The sequence below is a fragment of the Microcaecilia unicolor genome, chromosome 1, assembly GCF_901765095.1.
Source record: "Microcaecilia unicolor chromosome 1, aMicUni1.1, whole genome shotgun sequence".
Classification (NCBI taxonomy): Eukaryota; Metazoa; Chordata; class Amphibia; order Gymnophiona; family Siphonopidae; genus Microcaecilia; species Microcaecilia unicolor.
In genome coordinates, this window is record NC_044031.1 from 405,812,109 (window position 1) to 405,827,640 (window position 15,532).

At 39.0% G+C, this 15,532-nt stretch overlaps 1 protein-coding gene across 1 annotated transcript in view; it reads right to left on the reverse strand.

Moving 5' to 3' along the window:
* KIF13A (kinesin family member 13A) overlaps nucleotides 1–15,532 on the reverse strand; it is an 818,528-nt gene that overhangs the window by 84,830 nt on the left and 718,166 nt on the right. The window contains 1 exon segment of the mRNA XM_030211397.1: nucleotides 10,859–10,914. Within this exon segment, the coding sequence (XP_030067257.1) occupies nucleotides 10,859–10,914 (56 nt within the window).

The following is a 15,532-nucleotide window of genomic DNA, read 5'->3' on the forward strand; positions in this document are numbered from 1 at the left end:
AAGCGGTTACATCAGTGCAGTCTCAACCAAATCAGTCTACAACCCAAGCAAAGTTTCTTTCCCACAAAAACAAGCCTTAGCAATTTTTCTCTTTCCTCGAGCCATTCCTTCTCCCCCCCCTCCCCAAGACTGAGATTAGCCACCAGCCATGATAGCTTGGATAGGATTATTAAACAAGCTATCCACCAGCCACAGGCTTTTAGATAGCGTACTTAAAGTTCAACATACCAAAAGTAAAACAAACAATTTGGTATTTCTTTTCCCCAGGGCTCAGAGAATTGGTTTTTCTTCCAGATCTCCAAATTTCCAGATTTCTCATACCTTGCTATACTCATGCTTTCCCTAAGCCAGTGGCTCTGGCTAGCTGTGAGCAGGGCTGGCTGTTGGGGCTCTCCTTCCTTGGCTGCCTGGGGTCTGTTCCTCTCTGTCATTTTACAGTAAGCCTCCCCTCCTTCTTCTACTCAGAAGCATTATTCTTAATGAGTTCACCTGACTTGTTTCCACCCTTTTGTTACCTATGCATGGAAACTGTAGTTCTCCCTGACATTATTTTACAGCTGTTTTCTTATGGCAGATGTGAGTTTAGCCATGGCTTTTGGAAGTTCAAACCTTGCTTTTGGCTCATTGGTAGCACTTGAGGACTGGGAGTGACGACCAAGGTGCTAGGGGGAACTCCAGAAATCATAGAAAAACTCTGGCAGAAAGTGAGCTCATGAAAATGCCAGGAGATGTAGTCCCTGGGTGTTCTAAACTGACAGGAGGGGAGCTCATATTGGAGATAAGGAGTCTAGGAGATGGGGGAGAGAAAGCAGCAGGGGTTCAGAACAGGTGAAAGTAACTGAGCACCTGGAACCAATTGGCAGCTTGTTGGTTTAGGGAACAAAAGCCCACACTGTTTGTAGAGTGAGTAAGGAGAGGCAAAAGGACAACAGCTACAAAGCTACAGAATGGTTTTTCAGGACAGAAATAAAAAGGTGAAATTCTGGGATTAGTCGTCAGATCCTGAAATGAGATAGGGGCTAAACTGTGCCAGTTTTTCTATTAAGGAATTCTCACAGTTTTGATATGTAACAAAAAAGCAATGTGCTTGTTGTGTGAAGGATTCTGGTTAGAAGCCACAAGGGAAGCATTCACTAATACTTTAAAGAACCTAAGCCAACAGTGTGTCCTGGGGAAAAGCCAGGCAAGCAGGAAGAGAACTGCAATGTCATTAGATATACTCCCTAGTTTAAAGCTATGCCAGAAGGCTGTACATGGGTTGGGAATGTTACTGACCAGGGATTCAAGTCGATAATATATAGAGAAAAACAAGCTGGAGCCGACAGAGGAAGTCAGTTAAATGGCATTAATGCTCTGTGCTGTAGTCTGTACAAATGAACTAACAGGCAAGCTGAGAGGAGGAAAAGTTTATCACCTGTTCGGAAAGTGTGCTTTGGATTAAGTTGCGCAAGGACTGTAAGTTTGCTCTTTCAAGCCCATGGGCCCAACATTCAGCCAGTTGGAATCAGCGTTTTGCTGACTGCAGCCAGCATTATACCCCAGAATTCAATGCCTGGCCATGTCCGGGCTCCAGCACTGAATTTCTGGGTATACAGAGCCAGCCAAATAAAGCACTTAAATGGCTATAAAGAACCCCATAAAGATACAACTGCCTTTTCTGTGGTCCTATTTACGTGGTTAACTTTAACCAGTTAAGTGCCGCATATGGCACTTAACTGGCTATATTTTGGCTGGTGCCATATACTGGTTAAGTGCCGACTCTACAAACGAACACTCCCCAAAGTAGCCTGTTTTGGTTTGAGCACTAACCTGGCATTTTCAGCTGTACTACCCAGTTAAATACCGCTGAAAATGCCCATTTAGCACTGGAAAGGTGATTTAAACGGCCAGGAGCCTCTCCTGGCTGTTTAAATCGTTTTGAATGATGGACCCTACATGTTTTATTTGAACCACTGAAGGTCAGAACAGCTATGTTTAGCAAATGTTATTGTTTGCACTTGAACTTTGGATTAAGTCAAGCATGGGGGCTGAATGGTAGATGTGCAAATTGCTAACCAGAAGCCCATGGTGAAGCACCCACTATGTCCTGCTTCATCTATGGAAAGGGAAGTTTTGCTGAGTTTCTGACCCACAGGCCTGCTCAGAACTCCAGTGCTATAGAAAACAGCGCCAGAAAATACTGCAGAACCAGCGCACAAAAACAACTTCCCAATATTCAATGTTAACAGTTTGCAAATTATATGTGCACTGTGCAAAGGGGAGGATCGTGCCTTGTGTGTGAGAGTTTTGCGGTAAGCAAAAGTGCATGCCCACTCAAACTCTGACGTGTTGGAACACATCAGCACTGTTCTTCTGCTGCTTAAATATAAGGTTTTAAAATTTTTTTCACTTGAAAAGCTTATATTTAAGTGCAGAAAAGAGACGCCAATGTGCTTCCACTTTTGACTTTGCTTGGACTCCCACACATTTGTTCCTCACCACCAGAGGCTTGTGAGGGCTTCTTTCCTCTTTCAAATAAAATAAAAACTGGAGGATTTTAAAAGGAAAATCATGAGAAATCCTCTCTTCTAACCCCTCAACATGACCTCAGAGCTAGCGGAAGGTTTCCAGCATTAGGGCAGGTTTTTATGAGAACTGTTTCTCCAAGTACTGGGAGGGAATAGGTAATGACCTCATTTACATCCGTTTGTCTACATTTAAATGCAATCTGCGCTAATCTTTGGCGAGCATGTTGTTTCATGCACTACAGCCTTCTGAGCATTCTGTGTACATTAATGCTGGTGCTAGTCTGGCGCTAATCGACTCTAGCGCCTGCATTAAGCACTGGACCACCAGAGAACTAAGCTAGATAACACTCTGTGACACTGGTACAATGATGTTATTTTTATACATTTTAGAGTGTATCAGCTGTGCTTTCTTATTGCACCTTCAGACTTCAGCACTTCACAGGCACCAATGAGATGTGTAACTGTGTTCATAGTAACATAGTAGATGACGGCAGAGAAAGACCTGCACGGTCCATCCAGTCTGCCCAACAAGATAAACTCATATGTGCTACTTTTTGTGTATACCTGACCTTGATTTGCATCTGCCATTTTCAGGGCACAGACCGTAGAAGTCTGCCCAGTACTAGCCCCGCCTCCCAACCACTAGCCCTGCCTACCACCAGCTCTGCCACCCAATCTCCGCTAAGCTTCTGAGGATCCATTCCTTCTGAACAGGATCTCATTATGTTTATCCTACGCATTTTTGAATTCCGTTACCGTTTTCATCTCCACCACCTCCCGCGGGAGGGCATTCCAAGTATCCACCACTCACTCCGTGAAAAAAAACTTCCTGACATTTTTCTTGAGTCTGCCCCCCTTCAATCTCATTTCATGTCCTCTCGTTCTACCGCCTTCGTATCTCCGGAAAAGGTTCGTTTGCGGATTAATACCTTTCAAATATTTGAACATCTGTATTATATCTCCCCTGTTTCTCCTTTCCTCCAGGGTATACATGTTCAGGTCAGCAAGTCTCTCCTCATACGTCTTGTAACGTAAATCTCATACCATTCTTGTAGCTTTCTTTGCACCACTTCAATTCTTTTTACAGAATCTGTTTCACAGAATCTGCATTTGTCTATTTTATCATTTTTTTCTGTGCTTGCTGTGAGCCATCTTGTTTGAAGTCCACTGCCCTGTGCCACAACTATCAGTTTCTCATTCTTAGATTTAAGTTCACCTCTCCTTAAGTTTATGCTCAATTATTTATAATCCGCCTTTATCCAAGACGGGTAAGAAAACAACATACACAATTAGAATATAATCAACAAACACAAATGCAGCAAGGAAGTAGAGTCAGTGAGGCACTGAGAAATCATGGCAGGTCAAAAGTTTGGCTTAACAGATGACATTCATCGATGTAAAAGATGCTACATTCTGTTGTGACTTCAGTGCTAAGAGCAACTTGTTCCACTCTGAGGGGCCGGCTACAGAAAACGTGTCAGTTCTTTTAATATTCAGACGCAAATGTCTTAAATTTGGCACAAGTGCACAAGCTGCAAAACATACAGTAATCAAAATCTGAAGTAACACTTTGCATGTCTCACTAGATTTGTGCATTTGCCACTTGTTTTTCCTTTTTGATCTCTGATGATCAGATTCTTAAAAGAGATTTTTCTTTTTTGCTTCTTTCCCTACATCGCAGATTTTCACTATTTCTTCTGCTTATCAGAAAACCCGTCCAATATTAGGGATAGAAGCAGATTCTGGAACTTTACATTTAAGCACTTTTTGTGAGTTTAGGTCTGTTGATGCTGTTAAATTGGCCTGGAGGCTTATGATGGTAGGTCTCTATATATTATCTATTTCTTTAAGGCCCATTCCTCCTTCAGCTCTTGGAATGTATAGTCTCAGCATACATTTACAGATTATCTCATGGTCATGAAAGAGTTTTCTTGTTTATATATCCAGTATTTCAAGGTCCTTATGGACCATTCTAAATTTATGTAAGAGTAAAGGAATTGCAAGCTATTTGATGGCTTGTTTCTTATTCTGTTTTGTTCCCAATATTGGTTTCAGTAATACTGCTGAACTTTTGATCAGTAATTTATGCTGGATTTATGCTCAATTCTTTTCTGCCATTTCAGTCACAGATGTTTTCGGTTTTATTCCATTTTTACTTATCAAAAAGATTTCTTATCTATGTTATACTGAAATTTCTGCCTTTCTTACCACTGGCCATTTTGCTCTGTTCAGCAGTAACTGACTTTTGGTTCCATATGCATCCCTACTATTGCCTTTTGTTCTATTGCTATTATGTTAATAGGATCATACAGTCTAATGGCATCTATTGAAGTGAACAGCCTATAGATTGCAGCTAGGTAAGTTACTGGTCGGTAGTTTTTAGGGACATTACTTGAGCCTTCTTTTTGAAGGAGATATGGTGTTCTTGTTATTGATCATTATAAAGTTAGGTTTAGATGTCTGGTCAATTGATTTTTGAAGTCTGTCAAGTCTTGATGGAAAAGGGTTAAAATAAACCAAAAGTTGGACCCTCTAGTTGAACTCAGGCTCTTAACTTTTAACTTCAATTCTAGACTTTTTGTTGCTACTTCAGGCCATTCTGTAGTGTTGATGTTTGCCTTTTCTGAGTTCTTTACACTAAGTAGCAATTCTGCTTCTCAGCTGTGCTCATGGGGTCCTCTAGAAATGTTTCTAAAATGTTCTCTGTTGCAGTATTAGTAGGTAGTATTTTAACTGCACTAATGTTCTTCCCCAGTTCCCTGCAAAATTGGGATTTCTCTGTATGCTTTGATCTCTCCTTTGTGGTTTTTTTTCCCCATAAATCAGCAGCATTTGTACTTCTGTGGATACTTTCCAAATTATATTGGAACAGTCATCATCTGTTATTGTAACACTCAACTTGATATTTGGTATTTCTCTCATTATCTTTGGTGATCTTAATCCTTCAAGGTACTTATCTATCAGTGACATCTCTGCATGAAATGATTTTTTTTCTTTTGATAAGTTTGTTTTAAGAGGAGGTTATTGTCTTCTGGCACAGTGCTCTGTTGATCGTATTCTCTCAGTAATGATTTTTGCTGCACAGTCTTGTTGATACACCACATTTCTGTGGTACAACCCAAGTGGTTTACAGTAGAGTGCACGGGGATGGAAACTTCACCTATCCTCGCCTGTCCCCATTGGAATCTCCTTCATCCTCTATACTAAAATAATCCGACTTGTGGTAAAATAACCCAACTTAACAGTAGCCCATGTTGATAACTTCCCCTCTCAGTGTTTATGGGGATTTCAATGCTATCAATCACATCCATTAATTTGTTTTAGTGCTATTATAATTGCTATGCTAGCTTAGAAACACAAGGAAAGGATATTTAGGCTGGCCTGGCACTGTACTTCTGCATGAACCCGTTCCTGTGCAGATCTGTAGTTTACATATTACATACAGTTACTTTCGCTGTCCCTCTTGGGCTCAAAATCTAAGTTTTGTATCTGGGGCACTGGAAGGTTAAGTGACTTGCCCAGGGTCACAAGGAGCTGCAGTGGAAATTGAACCCAGTCCTCCCAATTCCCAATTCACTGTGCTATTATACTCCTCCATTTCACTTAAAAAAAAAAAGATTTTATTTATTCAATAGTAAGCCAAAACCATAGCAACATGTAACAAGATACCTCTGTACGTTTTATACATGCTTACTATATTTTAATACAGTGTTACCCCCTCCCCCAAACCAGTCGCTTTGCTTTGCTTGGCTATCCATGCAAGGGTTTGGATACCTTTTGCATGGATAGCCAAGCAAAGCTAAGTTCAACTTTTGTCTCATTTGAACTGTTGATTTTTTGCGGAGAGCAATTGTTACATTGTCAATTTTTCACAACAGAAATTTGAAAATCATAAATCATACACCAGGTTGGATTGGGGGGGGGGGGGTTATGATCGATGATTAAGTCTCTTTCTTTCTGCTGTTTTATTGATCTACCAAGCTTGAACTGTCCTTCATTTTATGCAATTTTATGAATAAATTGTAGTCAAGACCTAGTACCTAAACCTCTCAGACTCTGTGGTATCCCTACTTGACCTCATGCCACGCTTGTTTTTACTCAACATGATGGGAAATATTTCTGCATCTTTCTGCCAAATTTCCTGGGTCTTTGTTGACACTGCTTAATGATATTCTCTTCCTCCACACAATGCATAAATAATCAACTTGGCACTGACACCTCTATTATCAATGCCATTCTTGTGTTTCACTCCTTTATCACTACGTCCAGTTTTCTTGCATCAGGCTTTTTATCAGTTGGAATAGGAATGTCCCAAGTGATCACAATCTCCTTGTGCTCCGTAATTCCTTTAAGGTCACTATCCCTATGCTTCTGTGGTACAGTGATGTTGTAGTATAGTGATGAAACCTGTCTTTCTCCCATAAGAACATTGCAGTCAGTTGTGAAATGTATAACTATTTCCAGCTCTTTTAAACAGATTCTACGTATGTCTGTTTCACCAGGTTTTCTTTTCTGTTTTTAACTTTAACTATTTTATTCTTATTCCAGCAGTAACTTCACAAAGCTTGAGTTCTATAACAAGAACCACTCAAAATCTCTATATCATAACATTCTTGTCCAACATAGTTCCCCCCACACCAATGGGTGTATCCCCATTTCTGAACCCCCAATCTTTACCAGTTTTTTTTCTACGCTTGCTGTGAACCATCTTGTGTATAATTCACTGTCCTGTGGTGCAACTATCAATCTTTCATCCTTACGTTACTTTGATGATGGAGTCAAATTCTGGAAATTTTCGTGCTTCAACACTTTTTGTGTATTTGGGTCTGCTGCTGCTGTTAAGTAGGTATGGAGGCCTATGACAGTAATTCTGTATGCATAATTTATTCTCTGAGGCCCAGTCCTCCTCCAGCTTGAGAAATGTAAAGTCTTAGCAGGCGCTGGTTCTTATAAATTACCTCATGGGCATGAAAGAGTTTTTTACTTGTTTGTACATCCAGTTTTTCAAGTTTCTTTTCTGAGGCCAATCTACAATTCCAAAACTATATGGGATTACAGGGATTGAAAGCTGCTCAATGGTTTGTAGCTTATTCTGTGATGTTAAAGCACTTCTCAGTATACCAATTTGCTGATCTTTCATCTCAGTGATTTGTGCTGGATTGTGGCTCTTTCCTTTACTCCTAGACACTTATATACACCTTCTTGTTCAAGGTCCTTTATGTCACAGTCATTGGTCAGAGAAATCTTTTCAGTTTTACTCAACTTTCCTCTAAAGGAGAATGCTTTCCATATTAATCCAGGCCAAAAATCATCTTTGGAAAAGCTTTTCACTTATATAGAGTTGTTCCGCTAAGTGTTGATCGCTGGAACTCTAGAACTTAAACCTAAACCCACTCACTAGCAGTTAACAAGAGTACCCCTGTGATGTTTAGGATGAAGGTGAAGGCCCTTTTGTTCCCAGATGTTAAGATTAATAACCAATTCTTTTTTAGGAATTAGGTGAGGCCAACAGAATTGCTGATGTTTGTTTTACTATGGGTCAATTTTCAGTTCCCGCTCAACAGAAGCCTAAATTAAAACGTTTGATTTATTTATTACATTTGTATCCCACATTTTCCCACCTATTGCAGGCTCAATGTGGCTTACATAGCGCCGTGGGGTGAAAGCCTTCTCCGGTGAAGAAACAAATATAGAGTGATGCTATTTTAAATGAAATAGATATGTACAGACACATTAGGGAAACATAGAGAGGGAGATTATATAAAGTTCATTAAGTTCATAACAAGTTTGGGTTTCTTTGAGTTGCTGGATTCAGATAATTAAGTTGGGTCATTAGGATATGCCTTTTCGAACAGTTAAGTCTTTAGTGATTTCCGGAAGTTGAGGTGGTCGTACTTATTTTTCACGGTTTTTGGGCGTACATAGTAGCTATAGAGATAGGGAGTACAGTAGATGCTAACATTTATATTCTTATCCCTTGGGGAATTGGTTTGAGCTTTACATTAGGAGCTGGAGACCCCTACGAATGCAACCTTATAAGTGCTATAGGTAGCTGCCTAGGTGGAGTGTCTGTCCAACTTATACTTTAAAATTCTACCCCTGAAGCAGGCACTACATGCCAAAACATGATGGGCTGATGGACTGAATTATTAAAGGATTTTAATGATCAGCTATTGGCTTATTATTGTTGCTTTGTGTTTGTCATACAATTGGATTGCAGCATCTGGTCCTTTTTCTATGCTAACTTTTATGTGCCACTTCTGTGTGTGACCGTTTAGAATGCTAGCATAAAAAAGCATATGTGTTGGCTAGGTTATTCTGTAATTACATACGTATTTCCAATAACATGGAGTCTGCGTACATTTGGGTAGTGTATAACTGAAGCATGGATGAGACACAAAATTGAGTATGCAAATTTACAGAATTACTATAAGTTACACTTATATTTCTGGCACTAAGGCGCAAATATACCTCATTAAGCTAGAATTCTGTAATGGAAAGTAGGTGCCTACATTTCTTTATAGGATAGGCTTCTATCAGGTGCCTGTTTGTAGAAATACCCACATACCCCTCCCCCCCAAATCTCTGAAAGTTGCCAATAGCTGCATGGTCAAATTTGAGCATGTGCCCAATTTAATTGAATAATGAACCAATTAATGCCAATGACTGGCTTTTTAATAAGCAATTATCAGTGCTAATTGAAATCAATTAATATGTGAGTGATCCGTGCCTAAATTTTATGTGCGACCCGGAAAAGGGGGTGCGGAAATGGAAATTTCAAGGCTGGGCATGGATTCCAGTTTTGTGCCCAATTATAGAATAAGGGCATTCCTTGTGTCAATTTAGGCGGGGGCATCTGCACCACATTTTCACTGGTGCAAATGGATGCGCTTAAAGTTACGCATGACCCCTGTACTTAAGCGCTATACTATAAACCGCACCTAAATTAGCGCTTAAGTAGGGTTTTATTTGTGCCAATTTTTTAGGCGCCATATATAGAATTCACCCCATAATGGCTGAATATCTTTGCTGAACATATACCTAGTTGCTCTGCTCTAACTCTGCCTTGACACTAGTCAGAGAGAGCTGTGTTGGTTAGAGGGATTTTTGACTGCACTATCTGGATAGTCCATAGTTAGGGGACTTATGTTTAGTAGCAGTTACTAAAAATATGAATCTATAAATTTTTAATACTTAGGAAAACAGAGAACTTGGAAAATCAGAATAAAAATGTAAAATTAAGGTTTCAAAATTTACCCATCTCAAGATTTTTGCCATCTAAGGAACTTTTTAAAAAAATTCCCGATAACGGCAATGAAGATTGTGGATCTGCATAATCCGCCTGTCCAGAAAATGTAATACCTAACGAAAGTAGAAGCAGAAGCTATGGAGGAAGAGACGGGCCTAGACATTTCTGGGCTCCTTGAATCATCAGATGTTGATATCTCTCCTAGCCTCTTCTGTTTTTCTTCAAGACAAAAGACATGATTTTGAGAGTTTATTACAGGCTTAAGAATATTTCCTTTTTGGGTGAAAGAGTATTAATATTTCCTGATGTCTCAAGATGGACTCAACTTCAGAGGAAGAAATTCTTAGCATTACGTCAGGCAGTCATTGGGAGCTGTACATTAATTGTGATTTACTTGTAAATGTTTTATTCTCCATCAAGGGAATAGGTATATATTTTATGAACCAGCTCAATTACAAATTTTCCTGGAAGCTCCTTAGTGCACTCTAGTAGGTCCTTAATATTTTACCGAAAGAACTTCCTGCTCTTTTTTTTATTTTATTATATTACCGTTTCCCAAGGACATTTTCCCTTGGTTGTTTAATAGTGGACTGTATTATATGCAACTACTTTCGTTATTATACTTTGGCTAATGATGACAATTAGCTTTTGAATATTTTCTGAATTTCTGTTCAAAGTTTACTCTTTGATGTAATTATTATAAATGATAAAGAATATCAGGCCCTATTGTTTTTATAATTTTTGATCTTATTGTTCACCACTTGAAATGATCTTGTATTTGAGAAGGTGGTATAAAACATTTAATAATTACATAAAAATAAAATGCTATCAATTCATTATGGGTACCCCAAAAACTAGACATATTCACAAGCCTTAAAGACCAGAGTTGGAGAATCTTCAAATGAATACTGTGAATTTAAACTGCCAAAAGTCAGGGCATGTTGCAAAAGGAGCCGCAGGAAGTTCATTTTGCTGCTCTCAAAGTTCTTTTTCTCTCTTGTGTTCCAGGGAATTGTGGAAATGGACAGTTGTCAGTCAGCAGAGCAACAGGCAAGCAATGGTACAAAATATACAACCTGAACCTGCATACTGAAGTCCTTACCATTCAGATCAAGAAAGAGAACTGGTACATGCGTCTCCATTCCAGGAGGCGGGGTCCTAAAGAGAAAAACAAATGACAAATCAGTGTGGGCTGAGTAAGCTGCAATACCAAGAGGCTCATTTTCAAAGCACTTAGCCTCCCAAAGTTCCATAGAAACCTATGGAACTTAGCCTCCCAAAGTGCTTTGAAAATATGCCTCCATGGATGTCAGTAATATCAAAGAGCACGCATCTCTGCCTAATCAGGATGTACTGCCTGGAAACACAAATGAGATCATTTATGTGGTCTACATATTGTAAACTGCAGTGGAATCCAGTTTCTACCTCCAAAAATAGTCAACCATTAAAATACTGAAGTAACATTTCTAAAGGTCTTTAAGGCGGGACATCTTGTATCATACTAGAACCTTAAGGAGGTCATTTTTGAAGTCTTGCAAGGCAAATCTACAAGTAAATAGTGGCATATTTTACAATACTGCTATTTACATGTGGAATTGTTGCAGGAAGCAGATTCAAAGGGGTAATGTAGGGGCACACTTTGGGGGGGGGGGAATCCAGAAAATTATTTGTATTCCTGATCTTTGCATGGAATAGAAGTAGTTTTCAAAATCTTCTCCATTGTTTTCTGCACTGCCTCTTCTGCATGCACAAGTGTTTGCAAACTGCTCTTTTTGTCCAGGGTTTAGAAAAGCGATTGAGGGGGCAATTGTGCTTCCCATGTTGGCAATTTAAGTGACTTAATTAAACTCAGACCACTTAACTTATACAAGAACACTGCAGTTTACAATAAAAAAAAATGAACACATCTTTTGATTATCAACTGCTACATGACTCGCAGCATGTTATGGGACTACTGGAAGGTAGCTCTTATCAAACTGTGGTGGCATTTAGCTCCTTAACTGGCTACTCTTATATGTCATCAAATGATAACCCAAATCTGAAATCGCAAATTCTAAAGAATAAGCCGTAACCCCTCAGGCACTATGGAGAAAGACCTCACAGAATAAAAATCATTGCGGGAACCAAGCCCCCAAGAGTAATACCATCATCAGTCAGAAAAACTCCATAGGTTTAGAAGGACAAAATCAGTCTTTGAAAAACAGAATCCCCCAAAAAACACAAAAAAATAACACTATGCTTGACTTTGTCAATAGCAATTACACTTAACTTTCAAAGTATCTGGCTTCTATAAAACTGGAGGCATTTTGAAAGCTAAAGGCTAAATTAAATTTTTTTTAAAGGCTGCTTCATCAGGGGAGAGTGCTTTATGCAGCTGACACATGAAATCTCCATAAGCAGTCGGTGACTCGGACGTTTGGGGCGGCTAAATAGGAATGGAGCTGAGGGGGGTGTGACATCTATATTGGCAGTCCAAACAAAAAAAACAGCACCACGGGCCTTTAAAAATGGAACACAGTTCTTTAATGAATGAGCCTTGACAAAAAGACCCGACACGGGCCGTGTTTCGGTGACTAGCACCTGCGTCAGGGGTCTACATAGAATACAAAACATAGAAATAATATATTTAAAAATTTTTTTTTAACATATAATGAATAAAAACAAAGATTAATATTTAGACTCATCAAGCATACATATATAAGCCTATATAAACACCTAAAGCATTTAATATTTTAACATTGCATTTAATATTTTAACATTCTCATATATTATTATATAGTAATTTGAAAATAAATGGATAATTAATCAAAACAAAAATGGATACAGAAAGTGAAAGTGCCTTGGTGCTTTGTAGCTTTTACTACATGAGACGTGGGGTAAGGAATAATATATTGTAGAGGAATATATTCAAGTTATTCCCCAAGTTTTCCACGTCATCACTGTGGTGAGTTACCATTTTTGTTTTGATTAATTATCCATTTATTTTCAAATTACTATATAATAATATATGAGAATGTTAAAATATTAAATGCAATGTTAAAATATTAAATGCTTTAGGTGTTTATATAGGCTTATATATGTATGCTTGATGAGTCTAAATATTAATCTTTGGTTTTATTCATTATATGTTAAAAAAATGTTAAAAATATATTATTTCTATGTTTTGTATTCTATGTAGACCCCTGACGCAGGTGCTAGTCACCGAAACACGGCCCGTGTTGGGTCTTTTTGTCAAGGCTCATTCATTAAAGAACTGTGTTCCATTTTTAAAGGCCCGTGGTGCTGTTTTTTTTTTGTTTGGACTTTAGTTTGTACTTCGTTCCCTCTCTTTTGTTATATCTATATTGGCAGTAAAATCCAAACTCAAAATCCATTACAAGATATACTGTGAATCAATACAAAACCCTACAAAAACCACACAAGACCTATAAGACACTCTACCACACCATAATACACTAACTTCCAGGAATCACACAACAAGGGCGTACCTAAGAAAAGGCAGCACAGTAAATATTGCAGTGGGCAGTAGAACATCAATACACCATTAAGAAAACTAAATAAGCCGGATTAGTACATATTGATCCTACAAAGACAATCAATGCCTTTTTCACACAAAGAATAGAAATATATACATAAAAATTAAAGTGAATCCCCAAAAAATCATCTCTGCAACATCAGAGAAAGAAAAACAGTGATGCATGTCCCCCTGTACTATGCAAAATAAAGAAAACAAATACAACTTTCAGAAACTGATACATTCCAATGACTACATTACAAATTAATAAACAAATATAAAATAATTGAAAATAAGGTCATATCTTTTTGACTGTCTTTCAGAGGCCAAAACCTCCTTCCCCTCAGGTCAGGTTCTGTCCTGACCTGAGGAAGGAGGTTTTGGCCTCTGAAAGTGCTAAAGAATGTATTTAGTCCAATGAAAAGGTTATCACCTTATTTTCTGGGTTGGGTTTTTTGTTTTTTTGCTTTGCTTTACATTACATTACACTAGGGTTTTATAACCAGCAAAAGCCGTAAAGTTCAATGCAGGTAACAACTAAAAACTGAAGCATTCTTCAGGAAATTACAGTATCAAAAATACATCAAATAAGCAAGTTAACCATAACGCCAAACCCTAAAAATATTTCTTAAATAGAAACATCTTGAGCAAATTCCTAAACTGTTGATAGTCCCCTGTCCTTCTAATTAAAAGGGAGAGAGACTTCCAGCATGATGCAACCTGATACACAAAAGAAGCTTGCAATATTCTCTTAAATTTAGCTCCCTTAAACTGAAGGAAAACTTAATATTGATTTCTAGTAGGCCTTAAAATGTTTTGATTTAGAAAAGAAAAACAAACCATCAAATAAGCTGGAAGTTCTCCATGCAATGCCTTAAAAGCTAGTATGACTATCTTAAATTAAGACCTTTATTTTAATTTATTAACCTTTAAAGTGGACTAATGTTGCTACCACACTACTTCACCCTACATTAAAAATAAATTTCTACCTTTGTTGTCTGGCCATTTAATTTTTTAACCATGTAGATCCCAGTCTCTGGTTACTGCTTTCCTTTCTTTTCTTAGCTCTGTTTCCAGGGTCTCCTATTTGTTTTTCTTCTCTCTCCTCCTGTCTTCTTCACTTCCTCCACTACATTCATCTCTGACACTGATCTTTTCCTTTCAACTTTCTTCTATTTTTCTACCTCTCTATCCATTCAAATTTCATTCACTCTTGAGATTGAAGACTGGATAGTAAAAGTAAATGAAATGTATTCACTGCATCTACCTACAGCGCGTTCTGTATCTTTCACTCTAACCAGTCTCTCTTACTCTTTTCCTCTTATTCTCCATCCAGTATTACCCTCTCGCTCTTTTTCCCCATCCAGAATTACCCTTCTCTCTCTTTTCCCTATCCAGCATTACCCCATCTCCCTCTCTGTCTCATTTCACCCCATCATTACCTCATCTCTCTCTCACTTCACCCCATCCAGCATTACCTCATCTCTCTGTCTCACTTTTACCCCATCCAGTATTATTCCCCTCTTCTGTGTTCCTCTCCTCTCATCCAGCATCACCGTATCTCTTTCCGTTTCTTCTCCCCCATTCAGCATTACCTCTTCTTCTCTCTTTCTGTCTCTTCTCCCTATCCAGCATTACCTCCATCTCTCTCTTTCTGTGTGTGTGTTTCTTCTCCTCCATCCAGCATAACCTCCTCTCCCTCTCTCACTTTTCCCCCATTCAGCATTATCCCCCCATCTCTCACTCTCTCTTTCTGTGTCCCTTCTCCCTCATTAAGCATTACCTCATCTCTCTCTCATATCACTTTTCCTACATCCTGATCCAGCAATGTCCTATTTCTCTCTTCCACCCTTCCCCCATCCCATCCATCCAGCACTATTATACACTTTCCCCCTTCCTCCTGCTCACCCTGTTGCAGTTTTCTCAAATTGGGCTGTATGTCAATATCATTTCTACAAGCAGAGTTGTGTGGGACCAGTTTCCTATACGTGTTGCCGCAAGCTCAGCTGCTCCCGCCCCTCTGATGAAAACTTCCTGGGTCGGAGGGGCGGGAGCAGCTGAGCTTGTGGTGGCACGCGCAGGAAACCAGTCCAGCACATCTTTGCTTGTAGAAATGATACCAGCATACCACCCAATCCCAGAAAACAGTAACAGGGTGAGCGGGAGGGAGGGGGGAAGAGAGAGAAAGGAGAGGTGCTGGGGTGGGGGGGTTGGAAGAAGAGAGCGAGGCACACTGCTGACCTGGGAAGATAGCAAAAGAGA